This window comes from Tenrec ecaudatus, chromosome 4 (assembly GCF_050624435.1).
Source record: "Tenrec ecaudatus isolate mTenEca1 chromosome 4, mTenEca1.hap1, whole genome shotgun sequence".
NCBI classification, from domain to species: Eukaryota; Metazoa; Chordata; class Mammalia; order Afrosoricida; family Tenrecidae; genus Tenrec; species Tenrec ecaudatus.
In genome coordinates, this window is record NC_134533.1 from 71,614,874 (window position 1) to 71,630,472 (window position 15,599).

The 15,599-nt window shown below is 42.8% G+C and overlaps 1 protein-coding gene across 1 annotated transcript in view; it reads left to right on the forward strand.

The window, feature by feature from the left end:
* Nucleotides 1–15,599, forward strand: part of POLD3 (DNA polymerase delta 3, accessory subunit) — a 49,952-nt gene that overhangs the window by 9,320 nt on the left and 25,033 nt on the right. Inside the window, exons 3-6 of the mRNA XM_075546276.1 lie at nucleotides 1,589–1,691; nucleotides 7,683–7,722; nucleotides 8,915–9,047; nucleotides 15,088–15,352. Coding sequence (XP_075402391.1) covers nucleotides 1,589–1,691; nucleotides 7,683–7,722; nucleotides 8,915–9,047; nucleotides 15,088–15,352 — 541 coding nt within the window. The remainder of the gene's footprint in view (nucleotides 1–1,588; nucleotides 1,692–7,682; nucleotides 7,723–8,914; nucleotides 9,048–15,087; nucleotides 15,353–15,599) is intronic.

Consider the following 15,599-nt stretch of genomic DNA (forward strand, 5'->3'; position numbering starts at 1 on the left):
GCCAAGGGCTTAAGTGGAGAGTAGATGTTTTGAGAATGATGAGAGCAATGAATTTGTACATTTACACAATTGATGTATGCTTGGATTGTGATAAGAGTTGTATGAGCCCCCAGTAAGATGATGTTTCAAGAGTGCTCAATAGTCCAAGTTGAGTTTCTCTTAGATTTTCTTGGTTTCCAGCTGTTGAGGTTTTCTGCTTCCATGAAGAGTTACATACAGTCTTGGGAACCCACAGGGTGCAGTTCTACCCTGTCCTATAGGGTTGTTATGAATTACAGTCAACTCGATGGCAGTGAGTTTGAGTTGCCTTTAAGGAGCCTTGGTAGTGCTGTGGGTTACCCATTGGACTGCTAATTGCAAGATCGGCTGTTCAAACCCACCAGTCCTTTCAAGGGAGAAAGATGAGGCAGTCTGTTCCCATGAAAATGTACAGGAGTGGTGGAAACCCAGAATCGGCTTGATAGCAGTGGGTCTTTAGCTCTCTGGCAGAAGTACAGACAAGCTGTGGAGCAGTGCTTCTCAACCTGTGGGTCGCGACCCATGTGGAGGTTCAACAACCCTTTCACAGGGGTCGCCCAAATCATAACAGTAGCAAAATGACAGTTATGAAGTAGCAACAAAAATAATTTTATGATTGGGGGGGGTCACCAGAACATGAGGAACTGTATGAAAGGGTCGTGGCATTAGGAAGGCTGAGAACCCCTGCTCGGTAAACAGAAGCTCGGTAAACAATTCTTGAAATAACAAAGCCCTTTTGAGGGGAGAGGGATCTAAACTGTTGAGTTATTGAGCCGGAGAGTTGACATATGATACTTGTTGGATCACAGAGATAAAAATGAATTTGGAAATGTTTCCACAAGCAAGCTTACTTCTGCGCTGGGTGCTTGGCAAGCTCAGGGTAATGATCACTTGGAACAGTGGGCAGTGAGCGGTGTCATACATTCTGCAGTTCCAAAGCAGCACGGAGTCGGAGTGATCATAAAACTGGAATTTCAGAGCTGGAAAGGACATTTGTTAGGGTCTATTTCACGATTCTTAATGTTTGGGAATTTTCAATCCTTTTTGACCATATACTGAAACCCATGAACCTTCCCCTTCAAAAATATACATAAACATTTTGCATATAGTTTAGGGGTGGAGGGGCAGTTAAAAATGAACATGTAGATCCTAGGTTAAGAAAATCACATCCAGTATTGCTTTCTCACTTCTATACTTCATGATAGTAAATGGCTTAAAAAAATGAATCAACTCATCCAGGATCACATAGCTCAATAGTGACTGAACTCAACTTTTGATTTTAGTGGGCTGATGTAGCCATTATCTCCCATTGCTACAGTTTTAATGGCCTATTATTAGATTTATCTTCCTCCAAACACCGTTAACTCAATATAAATAGATTGTAAATTCCATGTCCCATCTGAAGTCCGTTTTTAAAAACTCTGCTCTTAGTCTGATCCCTATGTAGCACAAATTGTGATGTTTAGAAAATGTGATGGACTATCAAATTTAATATATATAACTTTTAAACTAATGAAGTTACAACTCGAACTGAGGGCTAACTCGTGCCTTTTCTGTTTCCTTGGAACAGGATGTTGTATGATTATGTGGAAAGAAAGCGCAAGGAAAATTCTGGAGCCCAGTTGCACGTCACCTATTTGGTGTCCGGCAGTCTCATTCAGAATGGATATTCCGTAAGTTCAGAACCTGAAAACCAGCTTCAGTGTGCCTGAGCTAAATGTTAAATGACATTATGACAGGAAAAACGAAGTAAAAAGATTGGAGTATGGTGGAAGTCTGAAAAAGTCAGCCCCAGGCGGTGACTATTGAGGTTTTCACGGTGAGTGAGCAGCTAGCAGACGTTTGGGTCATGCAGAGACTGTCCTCATTTAGGTTCCTGGGCAACAACCTGAGGAAAGGCTGGCTGGTTTTCCCTGGTCTTTAGTCCCCATGAAGGTGTATTATTAGGGATAAGGGTGGTTCATTTCCAGCCTGCTTAGATTGTAAGCTACCAACTCAAGTGTTTAAAATTTTTTAATATTGATTTGATTTTGAGTGTGTTTTTGTAGGCTTCTTTGGAAGTGTGACCCAAGTGGTGTGGGAGTTTCAGGGTAATGCAGTGCAGAGACATGGGCTGGGGACCATTTTTATCCTCATGTGTCTTCTATGGGAGCCCTGGTGGCATGGTGGTTTGCATGTTGGGCTGTTAGCTGGAAGGGCAGCAGTTCGAAACTACCAGCCTCTGTGGGAGAAAGATGAGGCTTTCTACTCGTGTGAAGATTGACAGTCTCAGGAACCCACAGGTCAGTTCTGCTCCCTTCTATGGGGTTGGCGTAAGTCGGAATTAACTCAGTGACTGAGAGTATGCTTGGCTTTGAGTATCTGCTGTGCATAATTCTATATGGCATCTAGCCGTCCATCATTCCAGGTCAGTTCTGCGACATTCTCTCCCAACTACACAGACTTTATCAGGTCTGTTGACTTTTCTTTAAGTATTTCATGATGCTCTTAGGTATACGGGGATTATTCTGATTCTTTCTATTCCTGACTGAGCCAGGGAACTTTAGTTGCTCTTATCTGGCTTCTTCCCGAAATTAAGGTACACTGCCCCGTTCTCATTTCCCAAGCCTCCTCTTTGCAGGTTCCTTTGCTCCTGAATGAATTCTCAGCAGTCCTTAGGACTTGGCTGTGTTCAGGACCCCTTGTCAGAGATCCACTAGTGCGGATGTTTCCTTCCCTTTGGGCTTCCCCTCGGACTCATAGGCTGAGACCACAGCCTGCACACAATACTGACTAAACATGTAAGATTAAAACCAGAATGTGAACTTAGTTGTGTAAAATTACTGTTTTCAACTTGTCTTTTTCCTTAACCTCCTCTCCCTCAGGAAAGCCTTTACAGCAAACAGCGGAAGCATGCTTTGTATGCTTATAAAATGCATAGTTGTCGGGTGTGTACATCTATAGTTTAATTTTAAAATATTGAGGTGTATCCACATAGAGTAAATGTACAATTCTGAAGCTTCCCGCATGATGGAATTTGCATGTATGTGTGTGCCCTGGTGGCACTGTTGAGGACTGTTGGTCTGCCAGTGGACAGGTTAACGGTCGCCATGGAGTCAGTGCTGCCTCATAGCGACCCCTCTGGATCTCTGAGACTAACCATTACCCAGTAGGGTCTCTCCATCGGAAACGACCCAGTGGCAGTGGATTTTGGGGTTATACATCCATGTAGCCATTACCCACATGAATAGAGACATGTTCTTTCTTTTTCTCAAGCGAGGCCATTGCATCTTACATATGTCTGCTTTCATTTAGTGCACCACGTCTGTAGGTGGTAACATATCTAAAGTGCTGTGCTCATTCTCTGCAGACTGTGGGTAGACTACTTTCCCCTGAGCAGCAATAACTTTGTTGTCTGTAAAATAGAAACATTTTCCTCCCTCCAGAAAGTGCCCTTTCCTTCCTGGTGAAGACCTCCCACTTACCAAGGTGCTTGTTGTGGTGAACGTCATGTGACGTGTACGCTGACGCTGTGCATCCATCCCTGTCTTCTCCACTGCTAACAAGTGACCAGTCCTGCTTCATCAGTACCACCCACACTCTTCCCACACATGATCGTGTCTTATCACTACATTCTCCAGTGTGTACCTCTAAAAGATAAGTGCTATTTCTTCAAACAGCTGCAAAACTCAGCATACTAAAAAATAGTAGTAATAGTAACAATAATTACTAGAAAGCTGCATTATCCAGCCCAGAAAACTGTAGTATGCTTAGACTTCTGATTATCATGTGATGTCGGTGCTGTTGCTATTGCTCAGTCAGGATCTGACATGGGCCACAGACTGTATTTTCTGTCTCTTGGCTCTCTCACTCTGTTGGTTCTTCTGATCACAGACTTGTTTTCTTCCTCTCTATTTGTTGAAGAAACCAGGCCATTTGTCCTACAGTGTTTCCTATGTCTTAGACTTTGCTGATTACATCCTTGGGATGCCCTGTAGTGTGCTCCTTTGTTTTCTGTTTCTTGTAACTGCTGGTTAACTTATGACTAGGTTTGCTTGTGGCTGGGGCATGTTGAAAAAGATGGTTCTGGACTCACATCTGGAAGCTTGTAATGTTTAGTTGGTCTTTGATCTATTATGGGTTGTCAGCCTGACCCATCCTTAATAAAGTTTACCATCGGCTTTTCTTCTCGTGATTTTAACTGACATTTCTATTGTCCAGATCAAGGGTTGTCAAACTTTTGAGGTGGAAGAGCCTATCCTGACCCTAACAACATTTTAAAAATTATTTGAGAGCCAGAATATATTTTATAAACAATTGAAATCGCCATTTTCTAAATAATATCCTTAAAAATTTATAAATGCAACCGTGATCGTTTTATTTTCAATTTTTCTTCAGAGCCACATGTATGAGCTGAAAGGCTACATATGGCTGTCGAGCCGCAGTTTGTCGACCCCTGGTTTCGGTCCTTATGTCAAGGATCCCAGGCGGTGCAGTGGCTGAAGTGCTCACCTGTTAACCAAAAGGCCAGGGATTGAAACCCACCAGCCGCTTTGTGGAGAAAGATGAACTGTCTCCTTCTATAAAAGCCTTGGAAACACTAAGGCACAATTCTACTCTGTCTCCGTGAGTTGGAATTGACTGGGTGGCAATGGGTTTAGGTAGATCATTATTTCATTAGAGATTGCAAAATAATACCTCTGTGTATTAGCTGGAATTTTTGTATTAAGAAAGACTTTATCACATCAACTAGCCGTATTTCCCCTTAACTACTAAAAGGCTTACGGAGCTTACCCCCATCTGAGTCTGGGTTTGTGGATGCTGAGCTTACTCACTTATCGGGAACCCACTGCGTCAGAGTTGCACATCATGCATTGTTGTAGCCCCAGCAAGCAAGCATTTCTCCTCTGGTGGTTGTAGGCATTTTCAGTACACCCTGAGACAGCCGCCCCCGCCACACCCAACTGTTGGTCTGGGCTGTCTAGGTTTCGTCCGGGGACCAATTCTTGTGTGGTGGAGACTCTTATTAGAAAGCTGCCTAGGCTTCAGTAGTTATTCCCTAGTGCTCTTTTCCTCTAAGTGCTGTAACTCTGCAGTTATGCACAGTGTATAGTTTTTAATCTCTGTTTTTGTATTATTTAAGACAACACACATTGTGAAACATACCAATACCAGCAATTCAGATTTGATTACAAGCACAATAATATTGATCGCTTGCGCTGTGAATTTTGGTGGTTCCAAATGACAATGATAGATATGCATACTTGCTACTAACAATATTACTAAACCCAAACCAGTTTCTTTTGTTGTGTGTGTGTGTAAAATCTTTCTGACTGGGAATATGCCATCGAGTTACTATGGTTTGGATAGAGTTCCTTGAAGGAGATCTCTAGGGATAAGCCACAGAACCCTAGTTAAAGATCCTCATGTTTCCTGGCTTTCTGCGTTTTTTCCTCTGTGCACCATCTGTTCATTTTCCTGAGGAGCTATTAGCCTTTGTTTTCTGTGTTTCTAGAGACTGTATATTTTTCCTCTGTGATCCAGATTGCACATGTTTGTCCTCCCATGCCCTGGTCAGTGGTTATACCACTTGGTTGCTAACTGAAAGGCCAGCAGTTGGAACCCACAGCGGCTCGTTGGGAGAAAGACGAGGCTCTCTGTCTCGGTGAGGTGACAGTGTAGGAAACTGTAGAGGGCAAGTCATCATGGCTGAGTCATCAACGGACAGCTAGTTAAAATTCTTTTCGTCATTGCCCTCCCCTCCAAGTTTGTTTTCAGTTTTAGGTTCCCTCTTACCCTGGTGGTGCAGTGGGTTCTGTGTTGGGTGGCGAACAAAGCAGTTCAGAACCCCCAGGCGGAGTTCAGTCAACTAGATGGCTTTTCCTTTTCCCTTGTTTTCCCTTCTCTGTTCCTTTTTGTGCCTGTACATATTTTTTTAGTAATCTTAAAAGCCCCGATTCTATTCAGTACTTCTAGACTGATTATTGACATGGGTATAGTCTTCACATTGGGTCAACATGTCCATTACGTCTGTTTTACTTTTCAATACCTTGCTCCCACCTTGTCCAGGTGTTTATATTTTTAAGAAGAACATATTCATAGGAGGACCCCTCCCCCCCTTTTTAAGATAAAAGTTTCATACCATATGCTCTGTTTTGCACTTCACTTTTAAAAATTTTAACAGAACCTGAGGATCGCTTCATAGCCGCTCTGGGAACATCCCTATGGCAGTCACATGGTGGCACAGCTATGGATATGCCTTCGTTTACTCAGCAGTCTCCTACTGATAGGCATTTGAGTTCATGTGAAATGTGTGTCTGTCACAACGAGTGTTGTGGTCGAGTGCCCAGTCTGTAGTTTGTGTTTTTTCTCAGTGTGTGTGAGGGTTCTGGTCCTAGAAGTAGGGTGGCTAGATCAGCAGGTGGACGGAATCTGTTTTGAAAAGACCTCTGTACTTTACTTCCCACCAGCAAGGTGTGACCGTCTGTTTCCACACGGTACGTGTTAATGAGTTTTGCTTTGCCCCTGCCTCATAGATAAGGAGGCAAGGCAGAAGCAGCCAGCTGGTAACCCACCAGCTGCGGCAGAGGAAGAAGACGCGGCAGTCTGCTTCTGGGAAGAGTACAGCCTTGGGAAACCTGAGGCGGTTTTACTCTGTCCTGCAGGGTTGGTGAATTGGAAAAGACTTGGCGGCAATGAGTTTGGTTTGTTTGGATTCATTTTAGTATGCACCTTATTTTGAGTGAGGTTGACTAATCTTTCTCACGATTCAGAGCTTTGTGCATTTCTTCCTCTGTGACCCAATTGTTCATAGAGCTTTCCCATTTTCCTAAAGTACTGTTAGTCTTTGTTTTCTAAGTGTTTCCAGAAAGTGCGTGTTATCCTGTTATATAAACCAAACTCACTGCCCATTGAGGCCATTCTGACTCCTAGCAACCCCATCGGATAGAGTCGAACCTGTCGATTTCTGAGACTGTAAATCTTTACAGGAGTAGACAGCCTCATTTTTCTTCCACAGAGTAGCTTATGAGTCCGAACTGCTGACCTTGCAGCTAACAGCCCCCAACACATCCACTACACTGCCAGAGCCGCTTTCTGTGATAGAGCTTGTACATATTTTCCTTATTTGCCTTTGTACTGTGCTTGGAGTTTGTTTCAGTCACCTAAAATAGTTTGTTAGTTTTTATGAGGTCAAATTTTTATTTTGATTTGTAATTTGAAAATTTTCTCTTATTCTCAAGTTACATCCGATGATAGAGGTTCATCGATATTTTCTTCCAGTGTCTGCAGTTTCATATATAGTTTTTTACATTGAAATCTGTGGTCCACTTAGAATTTATTCTGTTGTGCAGTATGATTGCTGGTCCAATGTTATTTCTTTCTGTATGACTTCACAGTTATTCTCATTACATTACTAAAAAGGGCTCTTTGCCCCACACGAGTTGGACATGCTGATTGCTGATTTGGTTAATATTCTATCACACTCATTAACCAGATTGAGAAATTTTAAAGTAAGCAAGTTAAAAGTAAGTCTGACTTTATTAAACTTTAACATATATTTTAAAGGTTACTTAGTGCTTCCCTAATTGCATCTCCAAGTACAGTGGTATTATTAGCAAGGGGTATTTTTAAATTGGACATTATGCTCTATGCACTAATGGTACAACACTGTCATTTCCTTATAGTGCCACAAGGTTGCAGTAGTGAGAGAAGAAAAGTTGGAAGGTAAGGGTTTTATTGATGTTGCACATTTTTCTGCTTAAGGCACCAATAGATAGAAGACACAATAAACATTTGCCCCTGACATGTATCATTGTATGCTAATTGTGTGCCGTCTTTTAATGGGGAGCCCTGTCCTTTTATTATTGCTTTCTAGAAGGTTAAACTGTGACGCTGTATTTGCTTCATTTCTGGAAGCAACCAACATTTATTTATAAAAAATTTTCTGCCACAGGATTTAGAGACTTAAGCTAGACATGCAAAATACTATCTTGAATGTCACATGGACTCGTTGGCTATGAAAAGAGAGCAGCCTCTAGATACTGTTGTGCTCCCTAACAGTTTTTTTAGGGGGAAAATGAAAGAATGCTTCGAGAAATCAAGAGCACTTGATAAAACTTCTGAATGAACAGTTTTCACCCATTTCAAGACTAGCAATGCTTCCATTCTATTTAAAAACTCAAAGGGATTTATAGTCCAATCAGGGCCTTCATGATCTTAGACTTCTATTTCCAATCAAGGTCTATCCTATTAGACTTTTGTATGTTAAGGCTCCTGACAATGGGGGTAGTTTCCTACCAAATTTAACTTTGACATATTCCATGTGGAGAGGTCCACTTTTTCTGAATGCCTTCAGTGGCAGGCAAAGCAAGACTTTTTTTGATTCACAAGATCCAGAGTGGAGATCGTCCATGCCAAGCTCTGCTAGGCACTGGAGATGCTGAATAGGTAGGCAAAATCCCTCCCCTCATAGGACTGAAAATTGTCCTTTGTGATGTTCTCTTGTAATTTTCTTCTGTAGATCTGTGATAATGTTTTTGTCTTAGAGTTGCTTTCTCTGAACTTAAATGGAAATATAAAAGGGAGTTTTTCGAAATAGAGATCACGTATTCCTCTCAATTATATGCTGGAGTCTAAACTAAGGCCCTTCCCTGAGAAAAGGGCCATCGTGGACCTCATCAGTCATTCATTAGTATTTGCTGAGTGTCCACTGGATGAGTGATGACCACTGACTCACTGCCACCTACCTTGCCGGCAGAGGAGTTGATGTTATACTGTACTTGTGTGTCTTTGGCCATTTGGAGCTTTTTGGATACCACAGGCTGCAGATGGTTTAAATGCAGAAGGGTTTCTTGTTAAGTCCCTACATGCTATGAAGTTTGTGTATTGACAGACTGCTTTTCCTGTTGACTTGTAGCAGTGAAGTCCAAGCTAGCCGTGACTGCCAGCATCCATGTGTACAGCATCCAGAAAGCCATGCTAAAGGACAGTGGGCCTCTGTTCAATACCGACTATGACATCCTGAAAAGCAACTTGCAGAACTGCAGCAAGTGAGCTCATTAAATGTTCCTTGTGGGCTTCTTTACTAATTGATTTTGTAAGATGTTTACACAGTGGCTGCCTTTTAGGAGTGAATGCCAAGTCTAGTAAAACCCCATTTATCTTGCAGTAAGACACATGCCTGGCTTTATTAGTATATCATAAGTGAAAAATAGCAGCCACAACCCATAGCAGAAAACCCCAATGGACTCCCCATAAATTTATTTCTCATATTTTTTATACTGTCACTGCCATCAGAAGTGTTTGTTGTGCCCCCTCATTACTCTCTTTCCCATGTTGGCCTGTCTGAATTCTGTCCATCCTCAACGACTGTTCCTCATTTGATGCTCCTCTACGTTCCATCCAAATGTAACTTTTTCTTGAGTTTCCATAGCTGTCATAGACCTTGCCCATCTTTGTATCTTTCATAGCACAAGGAGGTACTGGACTCTGCAGCACGTGCATTTTAGAATGATATGACCATGGGCTAGAGTTGTGGCGTTTCTGTGACTTTGGATACATTTCCTAAACTCTGAGCTCCAGTCTCTTTGTCTCTCCATTGGAGATAGCATGGCCTATTTGGTGGGACTTTATTGAGGGTACAGGTCAGTTCTGCAGAGAGACCTCAGGCACTTCCTATTGCATATAGATACTAAGCAAGAGAACTTGATTCCTTTATTCAATAAAGAACATAACGCCTCACACTGTAGGATGATTGGCACCGTACGTGCTCAAGGAATGTGTGTTCTGGTGAGAGAAGGACAGTGGCAGTACAGTGTGCTCATGTGGCAGTGCTTTAATAGTATGGGAAGATTTGGAGGGTCACTTAACCCACCAGGTGAGGGCAGATGTAAGGAGGCAGAACCGAAAAATTCTGTTGGACAGTATGGCATCTAACCTGAGTCCTGAAGACCCAGTGGAAGTGGTCAGATGTGGAGAAATGGGAGAATGAGGACAGAGCTGAGGGAGAATGTGGTACTTGTGAGGGATCGCCGCCTTTTCTGGTGGACGAGCTTAGAGCGAGAGGTAGGGAATATTCGGTGTAAGACCTAAAAGGCAAGCCAGTCAGAGCATTTTGTGCTTTGGCGTGTAGGCAAGGAGTTGAGACTTGTTCTGAGGGCAGTGGGGAGCCACTGAAGATCTTGAAGCAGATGAAGTGGAGTGATCACAGTTGCATTTTAGAAAGACCGTTTCCTTCAGTGTTGAGGATCGGTCTGAGGGAATCATCGAGAGTCAGGCAAACGTTGCTGTGATCTAGGGTAGAAAATACCATTACTCAGAGTAGCATGGCGGTATTGGGGGGGGAGACGGTGTATGAGCATTAAAGAGTTGTGGTCATCAAAGCTTGAGTGTCATACGTAGTGATTGCGTATGAATGTATATCGAGGACGTTTATTCTTGGATTTGAAGATGATGGCCACCTTTCTGGCTTGGATGGATTATAAGAGAAGGAAAGTTGATGAACTGGGTTTTGGACATGTTAAGTTTGAGAGACCTGTGAGAAATCCATGTGGAGATGTCCGTTGAATTAAATTGATGAGTCTCTACATGAGTCTATCCCTAAGGAGAGAAACCTAAGGTGCAGATAAACATTTTTGAATTGGCAAATAAATTAAGAAGTTGGCCACATCAATGGATAACCGTCATGCAGAGAGAACATAGGGTGAAGGAAAGGCAGAAAGAAAAACTCTAGGCTACAGTGACTAGTGTGCCCGAGAGCAGATTCTTTAACCTCTCTGCTTCCATTAAGGATCCCTGGTGATGTAGGGGGCCAAGTGTTGGCCCACAAACCGCAAGGTCAGTGGTACAAACCCACTAGGCACTCTGTGGGAGAAAGATGAAGCTGTTTGCATAAAAATTAAGTCTTAGAAACCTAACAGAGTAGTTGTACCCTGTCAAAGAGAGGACTGCTGTGAGTCGGAGTCGCTGTTTGGGTGCTTCAGTGTCCTCGTCAGTAAAATGGGGCTCACAGCTAGCTGTCTCACAGGGCTACAGAGGACTGAATGAATTCAAGCATATGAAATGCTAGGGCAGTGCTTGGCACATTGCGAGCCTTGCTTAAATGAAAGCCATGTTCCAGGAATGGGTAGGGAAACGGGTCAAAGACGGAGCAGCCTCAGGTACGAGAGAAATCGTGAACATTTAATGAGATGTCAGTAGCTAAGGGGAGAGTCCCCAGGAGGAGGGGCTGGCCAGTGATGTCAAATGATGCTGAGAAACCCAATAAGATGGGGACAGAAAGGTGTCCCTTGGAAATACTGGCCGCCTTGGTAAGAGCATTTTCAGTCGAGTGGCCAGATTTTGGTTTACTGAGTGGGACAAGAAGAAGAGATGCAGCAGAATCAGAAACTGTCCAGCACATTTGACTGTAAACTCGAGGACGAGGAGATGGTAGTCCAGAGGTTCTTGTGGAAAGACATACACATTTCTAAAGTTATGAGTATTGTTAGGAAAGAGCTACAAAAGAGGAAAAGATTGGAGATACAGGAAGAGATGGGATCGTTGATGAAGCCGGGTCCTAGAGGAGAAATAGATAGAGAATTATCATTATTTCTGTAAGCTTCATGAGAATAGGAATCATGTCTCTTTAGACTCAAAATACATAGGAGCACATTCCGTAAGGAATTGGTGAGTGAATTAATGATAGATATTAGCTGTCTCAGCCCCTTCCGTGGCCCCAAACCTTGAGTGTAATAGGCATACAAATAATTATTAAATAAAGTTAACATCTTGGTAATTTTATGTAAAAATACACAGGAGTTTCATAAAGCCCATGGGAAATGGAATTAAAATAATAGAATCTTTCCACAACTTTTTTGAAGTCATCCCCTCTATCATACTAGATGTTAAATATAATCCATTAAAATCTAGTTGTGGCATATCAAGCCAAGCTTTAAAGATCTGTTCCTCTGTTGTATCCAGCAAGTAAACAAACAAGTATCAAAGTGACTCCACAAATTCAAAATGAAACTTTCACAGGGGACCACTAAAGTAGACCTAGCAAATAGAGCTTAGCGTATCCCTGGCAGATATGTGAAGAATTTATCTCCCAGAAGTTTGTATTTGCTCCTGAGAATTAATGGGACAACTGAGATCTGACTCACTGTTGCATGTGTTTGAAGAAGTGCTCTGACAGAAGAAATTGAACTTAAAGCACCGAGCAGAGATTCTTCCCTCTGCGAGCATGTTCCCAACCTGACTTGGTCTCGTCCTCATTGCCAATTCCTGGGCCTGACCCTACCGTGTGGAATGCAGACCAAATGGGGAAAGTATTGTCTCCGGGCCAACTTTAAATGTTGACAATGAAATAAAACATTGCTGTTTTCCTTGTTTATAGAAGCACTATGAGACCAGAGAGAAAGAGCAGTAGGTGAAAGTAAATGATTTCCGTCTGTTCTTAATTCTGATGCACAAAATATTTAGGTTAATGAAGGTCTTTCTGATGTGGGCCATTAGTCAGTAGAAGATTTTTAGAGCTGTAGACACTAGCTACCCAGTCTAAAGTTACTTCTGACATGAAATGATTTATCAGGGACTTTTTCTTAGGCCGGGTATTCTGGCCATTAATCTTGAAGTTGTGCCTGGTTAATTTCTCAGATACTTGCTATCACCACATAATTTCTCAACTGACCCTATTTCCATCCCAAATGGAAATTATGAAGGAATTGAAGCCTTACTTTCAGTTTGACTTTACATTTCAGTTTGACTTGCATTTCATTTTGACCTTACATTTTCTGATACTTGCTGTGTCCTAGGTCTTGTGCTGGCTGCCTGGAATACAAAGGTGAATAAGACACTTTCCTACGTTCATGGAACTCTCACATACCCCAGTGAGTAGACTCACTGCCATCAAGTTGACGCTGCCTCATAGAGACCCTATAGGCGAGGGTAGACCAATTTCTGTGAAGTTTCCAAGACTATAACTCTTTATGGGAGTGAAAAACCTCTTCTTTCTCCCGGGGAGCTTTTGAACTGCTGATGTAGTTAGCAGCTAAACTCGTACCCACTGCGCCACTGGGGCTCCTAGTGAGCGAAAGACTTGGGATAATAAAACATTCTTCTTTCTTGTTAAGTACAACCTTTTGCAAGGCTGAATCGATTTTCCATTCCCAACGTGGGATGCTGCATTGAGTTGTATGAAATAGGACATCTGCAGTGATTAGGGAAAAAGAGATTATAGAGTAAAGCCAGTCACCTTGGAGTCAATTCTAGCTCATGGTGACCCCACGAGTGTTTATTGTGATAAGGGTGGAAGTTTTCTAAAAAAATTGGTTTTCAATTTAACAATTCATAAACATTTTGATTTATGACATTGATTGCAATCCCCACAATGTAATAGCACTATTCTATTCTAACTACTTCCTCCCTGTGGTCACTGCTTCCGTTCGTCCTTCTTCCCTATCCCTCCTGCCTTCCCTGGAACAATGCTGCCCTTGGATCTGACGTGGTTGGTTGGTCTGAGGAGTGCAGACATCTCTGGGGTTCTGGTTCACTGTGTAACAAGCCTGTCTTGATTGGCTGAAAGTTTTTTTTTTTAATCTTTTTATTGGGGCTCATAAGACTCTTATCACAGTCTGTACATATATCAATTGAGCAAAGCACCCTTATACATTCGTTGCACTCGTCATTCTCATAATTCACCTTCCACTTGGGTTCCTGGAATCAGCTCGGTTTCCGTTTTTTTCCCCCGTCCCCCTCCCTCCCCGATCCCACCCCTGGTCCCTTGATAGTTTATAAATAATTATTATATCTTATCTTATACTCCCTGGCGTCTCCCCTCACCCGCCTCCCCATTGCCCATCTCCCAGAGAGGAGGTTACACATAGATCTCCGAGATCGGTTCTCCCTTTCTACACCCCCTTCCCTCCTGGTGTCGCCACTCCCACCGCTGGTGTTGAGGGGTTCGTCTGTCCTAGATTCCCTGTGTTTCCAGATCCCCACTGCACCGCTGTACATCCTCTGGTATAACCAGGTCCGCAAGGTAGAATTGGGGTCATGATGATTGGGAGGGGAGGAAGCGTTCAGGCACTAGAGGAAGGTTTTTAGTTTCATTGTTGCTACACTGAACCCTGAGTGGCCCATCTCCTCCACACTACCCCTCTGGAAGGGGTGTCCAGCTGTCTACAGATGGGCATTGGGTCCCCATCACGCACTCCCCCTCTTTCACGGTGATGTGGTTCTCACCACCACCCCACCTTTGTTGTTGGAGACCTGGTCTCTTCTGCCCTTCACGGTCACCTATGTTGGTATGCTGCTTCCGTGTGGGCTTGGTTGCTTCTGGGCTAGATGGCCGCTTGTTTGCTTTCAAGCCTTTAAGTCCCCAGACGCTATATCTCTCAGTAGCCGGGCACCATCAGCCTTCTTCACCACACTTGCTTATGCACACTTTCGTCTTCAGCGATTATGTGAGGAAGGTGATCACACAATGATTGTTTATGTTCCGTTGTGTCTGCTACATGGTCCATTCAACACCTTGTATTCGCTTAGGCCGTGTGCTTCTTCTCTGTGGTGGCTGAAAGTTTTAAGGGTTAAAGGGTGACTAAAGGTCAGGCTCCCAGAAGTTACATCAGTCTATTAGGATTTGTCATTTCGTTCTACATTTTCCTCCTACTTAATCCAGGACATCACATTGTGACCCCTTGCAGAGCAGTTGGCACTGTCTAATGCTGGTCTTAGGGGTGTGGGGGCTGGGGTTCACATGGTCCGTAGGCCATTGAACTAATTGTTTTCACGAGTCTTTGATTTTCTTCCCTCTTTGCTCGGTTGGAAGTAGATCAGGCCTTTCTTCCAAGGCACTCTGGGCTTAAACTGCCTACTTTCCCTTTAGCAGCCGAGCATTTTATTCAACCATTGGTACCATACAGAAACTCTTAGCTAGCTATAAAACCAAGGACACAGTACCTCTTCAATGCTGTTTTATCTAATGATAGTTTTAATAAAATGATATCTAAACTTCTCTAATTTTATAGTTTTATGGTTAGAATTTTTTAGAAGACTTTGAAAGTATGGTTTGAGATTGACATAAACTTAATGTCATGTTTCTGTTGGCAGGTTTAGTGCCATACAGTGTGCAGCTGCAGTTCTGAGAGATCCTGCTGAGTTCTTGTCTTGTGAAAAGCATGAGCCATCAAATCTTCAGGTATCAAGTGAGACACAAGCCAATCATGGGTTGACCACCAATGGTCATGGACCACCTGCTTCCAAACAGGTCTCCCAGCAGCCCAAAGGGATTATGGGAATGTTCATTGCCAAAGCTACTTCTAAAACTCAAGAAACTAACAAGGAAAGCAAAACAGAGGTTAAAGAGGTAACAAACGTGAGTATTTTAAAAATGTCCTTGCCATTCCCGATGGGTAGCTAGGAAAGCATTCCCAGTGGTAGTATTTCAGTTAGATGGGTCCTGGTATTTAGTTCTGATTTTCCTCCTTCAGTTTGAATTCTTTGAAACTTTTTATTCGCATCTAAAATAGCTCTTTTTTTCCTGTTCATAATACTTCTTAGAAAATGGTAATAGCTACCCTGTCCACGTCATAAAATTGTTTGGAGATTCAGTTAAAATAATG